Genomic DNA, 8,327 nt, shown 5'->3' with positions numbered 1-8,327 from the left:
TTTAGTCAGGATGACTACTTCGGTTTTTTCCAGTGCAAGGTTGAAACCATGATATATGCCGAGTCTGCTTTGCGCCTGTTCGACAGTGCGTCCAGCAACAAGCGCTGCGACATCATCTGCATAGCCGACCAGACGCGACTCTTCTGGCATGTCGAGTTTAAGCAGACTGTCATAGGTAGCGTTCCAAAGGTCCGGCCCTAGGATGGATCCCTGCGATCCTTGCGATCTTGACAATAGGAAATTAACACATTCTATCAAAAAGTGTCGGGAATTGCTAAATACGTTCACCATTTCTTGATTAAAACTTATTGGATCGCCTTCAAAATTGCCTTCATTTAAATCAACGCCTGTTTACCAATCTTGAAAACGTTTCTTATAGGCACTACCCAGGATGGCTTTCAGTTCAGATGATGATATCTGCCTTATTACTTCAGCCGCTTGATTCAAAACAGATACCTTGGAGTCACTTTTTGTTAGTTTGACTGTCATGTTTCCCTCCCCAATGTCTTTCCTTTTCAATCCGTGAAGGTCTTAATTTGTAATAAATTCGGTCGACTATGTTTCCGATAGACTTTCCGCTGTCTTCAGACTCTGATGTTTTGAGAAAAATAAAACCATTTTGACACTGTTTGTAGATACCGATTGGCTTTAACTGTCTTAAGTTTTATATCCTTCTACTTGAGCATAATTTTGCATTCACTACAAACCCTGCTCCATAAATTCCCAGCACTTAGAAATGACATTGTAATCGGCAGATTCCTTTTTCTGTACAAAACTGAATCCAAATTTTAACCGAGTCGGTCAATCCCAGGTGCTGTAGCCTTCAACAGATGGCATATTCTCATTGGAATTGCTCGCTCGCTATTTCTATCCACTTTGATGTAAAATGTAGGAAAACCTTAATTTTAATGTGATACATATTATACTTATTTTTAGGATATTTTATAGAAATTATGTACAATATTACACTTTTGTAAGGCTCCTCGATAAGACTAGAATTCTTATTAGTCTAAGCGTTTGGTTATTTTAGATGGTATGGAAAACAAATCTGTAAGTTTTAAAGTGGTTTATGTAGTTGATTGGACAATATAATTTGATGTTTTATTTCGTGAAAGAATAAACATATTTTGTATACTGGAATCGTTAGTTTTATTTGCTGAACTCCGATCTATAATGCAGGATTCCACGCAGATCAGAATGAGGAAACATTGTTGGAGATTCCGGATTTTATTTTTATTCGTACACGGAGGTGTAAAAATCTTAGAAAGACACGTCCGCTCCAGGGCCACGCGCGAACGTCACTCGTAGAGTGGTCATATGTGGGATTCGCACTCAGTAAAAACCACCCCCGGTCTCTGCAGCCTCCGCCCTGCGGAACCACCATTTAGGTATTACTTTGCGGAGTGAATTTGCCTTTAGACACTCGTGCTACGGCTACTTCTTACTTCCTTCACCAACCCATTCTGTAATTTCACGATTGTGGAGGAAACCGTAACCGTTCTCCGTTAGCACCTCCGCAACTGTATTTTCTAAGCTTACACTCCATCCCAGCGCTTCGTTCAAATTTCTTCTAACCATCACGAATCTTTGAAAGTGGAACATTACGTTCTCTAGATCATCCACTATGCCACCACATTCAGGACAATTCGGTGAATCATCCAACTCAAAGCGGTGCAGATACTGTCTGTAGTAACCACCGAGTACCGTGGAGAACTTGGTAATATGTGTTTTCGCTCAAGCCAGACCCTAATGTTGGGAATAAGCCTGTGCGTCCACCGACCCTTCGTAGATTCATTCCATTTGCGTTTCCAGAGATCATACGACTCTACCGCATTCTGTTCTGTGTGCCCCTCCCAACGTCTTACATGATACAACACACATATATCTTTCGGCCGAATATCGATTGGGATCATACCGGCCACTAACGGCACTGCCTCATTTGATAGAGTCCTAAAATCTCTCTAAATCCTCAAAACCATCAGCCTATAAACCGAAATCACCTGGCTCCTTCTCTGAGAGTTTGCAAGCGCCTTGCCCACAAAGGTGTCACCAAACGCAGAATGGACCTCACTACTCCGGCTAGAAGCTACCTCCGACAGTATCTCTAAAGCTTAGTTTTGCATTAGTCATCACTCGCAGGTATTTCATAGTTACTTTCACAATGTTGTATCGTTATTAAGACCGCTTCCGTGTTCCCCCCGGCCAGTCCACCCACTGTCTCCTTTTCGTAGACCTTTACATCCTCTGGGTGTTTTTCTACAACAGCCACAGCCAGATCATCCGCAAAGTTGATAATCGCCTCTTCTGGGGCAGAAAGAGCAAGCACTCCATTATACAGGACGTTCCACAACAGGGGACCCTGTATGGTACCCCCGCTGTGACGACGTACTCTTTGGGATCCTTATCTGCCCCGCATCAGAGAGTACTCTCGGAGTGGTAATTCTTGATAACACTCATCAAATATTCAGGAAAACCTATATCGGCCAATAGCCATTTTACATAATAAGGTTCCTGTTGTCGCAGTTGAATGCATTTTGGCATCCAATGCCAACATGATTTATGGCTTTGCCCTAAGTCTGTGGTTAAGTCTCCTTGCCCGGAAATATGCAACTCTCGACATATAGATATCGGGTGATGTGGGTGATTTTTTTCTCTGACTGTCCCATCTAGGGATATATCCGTCTCGAACGCCGCGCGAAAAGTTTTCGTCTTCCACTCGAGCGGCAACTTTTTTCATTTCGATTCGGCTTTGATTTTCATGCAGATTGCCTAGTTTTCGGTGTGAGTATAGTCCTCGCTAACTTGCCACTTTGCCTAATGTGGCGTCCACAGATGCAAGGTCCACTGTAAACCCCAGGCTCCTTTCTCCTGAAGTGTGTGATCCCGATATTCACAAATACACATTTAACTCCTCGAAGGCCTGGAGCAGAACACGCCTCATATTCGTTGTTCGCAGGCGTTCGGTCTTTGACTCAAATGCCACTACGGTGATTTTCGGATATGATTGTAATTTACCCCTTGGTGGGGTATGCTGCGTCAACCACACCTACGCGTCACCTTTCACCTGAAACGCGCTTCAGCTCCCCACCCAACTTCCTAAGACGCCCGCACTACTCCAGGAGAAATCATTTCGCCATCAATGCACTCAAGTGGAATAAGGCCGCTTCGCTTAACGATCCCTCTACAGAGTTGTACTTGCAGTTACTGCTGATCTGTTGCTTTCATACGGAAATCTTGGGTATCCGAGGCTTTTCCCAAAGAATAGAATCGTTAAGGCTCCAAAGAAGGGGGACCCGTCTTGAGTATGACAATTGGAGGCATATCTGCTTGCTCCCTGCCGTTGCAAAGATAATGACTAAAATAATCCTGGAATGCTTTAAAGAACATCTCGAAAGTTAGAACGACAGAGAGCAGACTTTTTTCCGCTCCGAGTCCTCCTGCATTGACCACATCAATACGCTACAGATAATTTTGGAGCAATGCCCAACGTTTAAATCGTCGTAGCACCTGCTCTTCATCCATTTCGAAAAAGCTTTCTATCGCGTGAACTGGGGGTGTATCTGAAACACTCTACGCATGAGGGTCATTCCAGAGAAACTAAAGGTTATTATCAGAGCGACATATGATGGCGCAAAATGTCACGTGCTGCACCAAGGTATTATTATTATTCTGTTAAGGGAAAGTCGCACCGCGTCCTTGAAGAACTATTGTGCCCCTTTTACTGGTTATAGTGTACCTATTGATCATAGTATCTCAAGCAGGCCTGTAACCGTTAGGAACTTTAGTATGTTCCCCACTTCCAGATGTTTCAGCTTTGCATCTGGTATTAAGTGTTCTCCTAGATGTATCGACCTACTTTTCACAAGTGCCGGACACTGTCCCAGGACGTGCATAGAGGTTTCGTCCTCCTCCTCACAAAACCTGCAGGCAGTTTCCGCAGATATCCCTAGCTTCCCTAGGTGAGACCACCAAGGTAAAATCTCGGTGGATTTTGGGGCCGAAAGCGGAGCCAGACAGGGTTGCATCCTGTCATCGATATTACTACTTCTTGTTATTGGTGAAGTTGTTCATGCTGCTGGAAGTGAGGGAATGCGATGGACTATGACATCTTTCCTCAAGAATCTCGACTACGCTGGTAACATCTGTTTGCTCTCTAACCAGGTTATGGACCTTGTCCAAATGGCTGTGGAATTGAATTGACCATTGAAGGCGTGGATCAATATGCATATCTAAGAAGTGTTGTTTTTACCGACGGTGGCACAAAGCTGGATCTTGCCCGACGCATTAGCAGCGCTAAATCCACTTTCACTGTTCTCATCTGCTTCCCTGTACACCTGTTACTGTTTGCACTGTACCGATGGTCCACGTGTTTCTGCTCTTTGTACATTAAACAATTTGGGTTAGCTCCACAGTCTGATGCCGATATGGCCTTCGGTTCCACAGTTTCTGCAATACTAGCTATCGACCTGGTGCATTCCTTCACAAAGTGACCGAAGCCAAAGCATCTAAAATATCGCTTCAAGGCCACCTGCTTCCTAAACCAACACATAACCCAGCCTATTCTTACTATACCGGCTGCCAACAGTTTAAGTCCTGCCTCCACTGGTAAGCTGATAGTGGTACTTCTAGCCTGATAAAGTTGATCTGCTTTTTCAAGGCTTCGTGAACCTCCTCCTTCATGGTTCCTGTCCAAATTTAGTTCAAGAATTTGTCCGCGGTTACATCCGTGGTTTTCTTGGACTCCAACATAAGGTGTCATTTCTGGGTCCGTCTAATGCGTCTAACAATATCTCTCAAATGATTGAGTTCGGGGTCTGTCTTCGCTATTCTCAGAATGTTAGCGTATCACCCTTCACTTCACTCGGAAATGACGATAACCTCCGATCTTATCTTCCTCAGATTTCTTCATTTCCGAGGTGCCTTTCTCCAAACTTCTATATCCTCCTTGTGATATCCACTCAATTTCTCTGGAATTGCGGCTACGTGAGTTTCGCTGGTAGCTTTAGCCATCCTCCTCATCTGCTCCATTTTTTTGGGAGTTTAAACTTTTCTCCCGTTCGCTCGGCACTGGTTTCCCTTTCTAGTGTTTCTTACGAGCGCCACTTTTGTTGCGCGGCTCACTTTATCGAGCGCAGCTTTCACTTCTCATCTTTGCGCGAACAGAATGGCTCCTATCTTGGCCCTTATATTCTAATGAATATTTCCGTGTTCCCTGATGATTTTACAGAGCTCCATGATTCTATTTCCCAGTGCGACAAAGGCAGCTCTCGATTGGTTTCTGCATCTTATAATACATCGTTCGGGTGGCCTGGTGTCAAAGTTTGTTCCTTTGCATATCTTCAGACAAAACCCCACCGCCTCAGGAAGCTGACCAGGGTCATCTTCAACATATGTTACAGGCATAGATATTGGAACGTAGTATACAAGGACTGCCTGAAGAAGTACAAGTCGGCCATCGGGACTGCCAAGAGGCGATTCTGGGAGGACTATTGTCATAACATTGGGCATAGGAGCCATCCTTTCTTAAAAAGTCGAAAGGCTCCTGGGCGGAATCTTCTGGTGTAACCCTGGAGCTTCTGCTTCAGACGCGCTTATCGCCAGCGAGGAGTACTGTGAGTCAGAGCCTTGCTTGGAGGGTATGTAGTCCCAGTCGTGTAAGGCTATTAAATCGATAATTACCGAGGAGGTCATTTTCAGTTTACTTGCACATAGTTAGGAAGCCACGGCCACCCGACCGCATTTACTGCATGGATATGGTTGATGATTTCTCCCACACCTTTCTTTTTTTTGCATACAAACAGAAAAAGATAAGAGAGGCAACAGGGTAGACTGAGAGACTCCCTGAACTGCCGGGTATGGGCTCTTACACTGAAATAACCGTTCTGGGTTAGCATTCTAAATGCAAGAGGAGGACATTTTAGTCGATAGTCTATCGGAGACAGAAATCCAGCACTTTGTGCTTAAATGCAGTCCATCCCCCTATCCAAAAAAAGTAGATAGGAAGAACGCGATGACCAATCAAACTCAGGAAATTTTATTTTTGTTGAAAACAGTTTTCAGTCGGAGTCTGCTTGCCTAATTTTTCAAATCTAGTACCATTTGATTTTGAGCAAGCAGATGTCATCAGTGTAGTTATGAATCGCTTGAAGAAAGATGTCGAGGTCCATTAAAGCCATCCATGTCTTCCGGATAAGGTAGCATTAAAGATATTACCAATAAAAAGCAGGAATAGTGTCGACGACAGAATGGAATACTTTCAAACTCAACTTCAAACTTCTCAGGGAGATTATTTTGATGGAGCACGTAACCTCCCCTAGACATTTTCGAGCCTGACCGACGCAAACCCGTGCAAACATGTGTAGCCGAAGCATACACTATACGAAAGAAAGAAAAGAAGCTTAATAAGATTCAAAGAGCCGAGAGTGCAGGTGTTACCGGCTTTCCACAGTTCTGCCAAGCAGATGCCCTCAATGTACTTCTATACCTCTTCGCTCTGGACCACCATATTAAATGCGCTGTAGCTTACAGTGCTATAGTTACATCCTAGATCCACGTCGGGAACTCTGCGCGTTCCCTACGAACTACGCCAAACGCAAACCGAACTTCACGAGGAACTTTCCAACTAGGACAGGGTAGAACATGTTCCATAACTTGTTTGGTTTTATTTCTAGATGTCTTTGGTATAGTCAATTTTTATCTACGGGGTTTTTGGGTTGCACCCTAAAATCTGTATTGTAATAATATATACTGTCTAACGATTTAGATGATCCTAATCTGAAGAAGGGCGCAAATGATTCCCGAAATGCGGTAGATATTATAAAAATGAAATTGTTAGCGTACAACGGATTCATCTGCCTTTAAAGTTACTCGAACTAACGTAATAGGTTCTGAATACTCGTTCCAATGTTCCCTTTCGATTGAGGAGAAATCTAATGTCAACTTGAAAGTTCTATTCTGAACATTATGTCTTCCAGTTCAATATTGATTACCAGGAGTTGTAATGTACAAATATAGGCAAATTCTAAATTCTATAAATTATCTACTAAAAACAGTTCAGGTAAGGGAAATCACTGAAATGTTGCATATTTCGTTATATTGAAAAATTGACACTTCCAGGCAGTGAACTCTACTGAACGTCGAAATATAATGAAGATTGGGGCATTTTCTGTTCAGCAAATCTCGAAATACACCAAAGGCCCTAGCAGTGGTGATTCCATGCATAGTCCAAGTGAATTGATTCAGGACAAAGGATCAAATATGACCCAGAATAAAAATCAAGATTTATTAGCCCAGCATCTACCACATGAAGATATCGACATCGAAGAAGATGAGAAAGCATCTGATGAGGAAAGTTATAATGAATACGAACCAGACGACGAAGATGAAGATGAAAAGCGAGCAGGGGTTTATCGTTCAAAAGGCATAACCGTTTATGTCCCAGAGAAATGTATGACACCTGGAACACGTAGGCCAAAAATACGAGAACTACCCAAGGATATGTTTGATGATATACGGATTATATATTATAAATGATGGTGTACGTGTTTGGTAGGTCGCATGACCTTATTTGTTTGAAATCCTAATTACGTCCCGAGTGTTCAATGTCAAATGTCTTCAAATAAAAATCCCCACAAACCAAAGAGATGACTTTTCTAAATGGGTATCAGTATCAGCATCAGTTGTAATTTCCTGTTACTAGTTTTTGGCTTCCAAGACTTGCGAACAGGTTTACTCCTTTTCCGTTCTGCGTCCTCAAGTATGTCCCAATTGCCAGTTTTTCGAAAGAGTGGTTGGATCTATATACTGCAGCTAGTAAAGGAATCTTTGTCCTTTGCTATTTTACTCCGGAGACTATCTACCCCCACTTCCGATTTTTATTTTTTTATATTATTGGTCCAAACCAATAGCCTTGATGAAAGCGGTGACTTCCGAGCATCTTTTGGGGGCCATCAATATCAACTCGACACTGATTCGTAATTGGTTCCGAAAGGAATCATGAAATCCACAACTAGAACAACGGAATGTCTTCTCTTGCTTCATACCCGGATTTTGGGTTAAAAATGTTGGGAAACTGCCAGATTATATGTGCTCCTACTAAAGCAGGATATGTCTGGCGCTCTGGTCAGCAGTTTTTTAATACTGTTTTGCCAATAAAGGGCCCCATAATCCTAGTCGGACAGTTATGTATGCTGTGATATATTTAATATAATAGTCAAGGAGGAGAAGATGCTGTAAAACATTCAGACCTTCTGAAGCGCATGATAGGAAAATACTTGTGGCACTAGCACATGTTTCCCTATGCCATATATTCTATTAAATTTTGTCAC

At 42.9% G+C, this 8,327-nt stretch overlaps 1 protein-coding gene across 1 annotated transcript; it reads left to right on the top strand.

Annotated features, from left to right (window-relative positions):
* The first annotated feature begins 6,917 nt into the window (after positions 1-6,917).
* On the top strand, positions 6,918-7,640 carry LOC119646193. The gene is made up of 2 exons (XM_038046576.1): positions 6,918-7,057; positions 7,117-7,640. Exons 1-2 carry the CDS (start codon positions 7,001-7,003, stop codon positions 7,531-7,533), a joined length of 474 nt encoding a protein of 157 aa, XP_037902504.1. The 5' UTR covers positions 6,918-7,000; the 3' UTR covers positions 7,534-7,640.
* Positions 7,641-8,327: the final 687 nt, after the last annotated feature.

Source organism: Hermetia illucens, chromosome 1 (genome assembly GCF_905115235.1).
Source record: "Hermetia illucens chromosome 1, iHerIll2.2.curated.20191125, whole genome shotgun sequence".
NCBI lineage: Eukaryota > Metazoa > Arthropoda > Insecta > Diptera > Stratiomyidae > Hermetia > Hermetia illucens.
The sequence above is the reverse complement of the archived record's forward strand: the minus strand, read 5'-3'. Positions and strand labels throughout refer to the sequence as shown.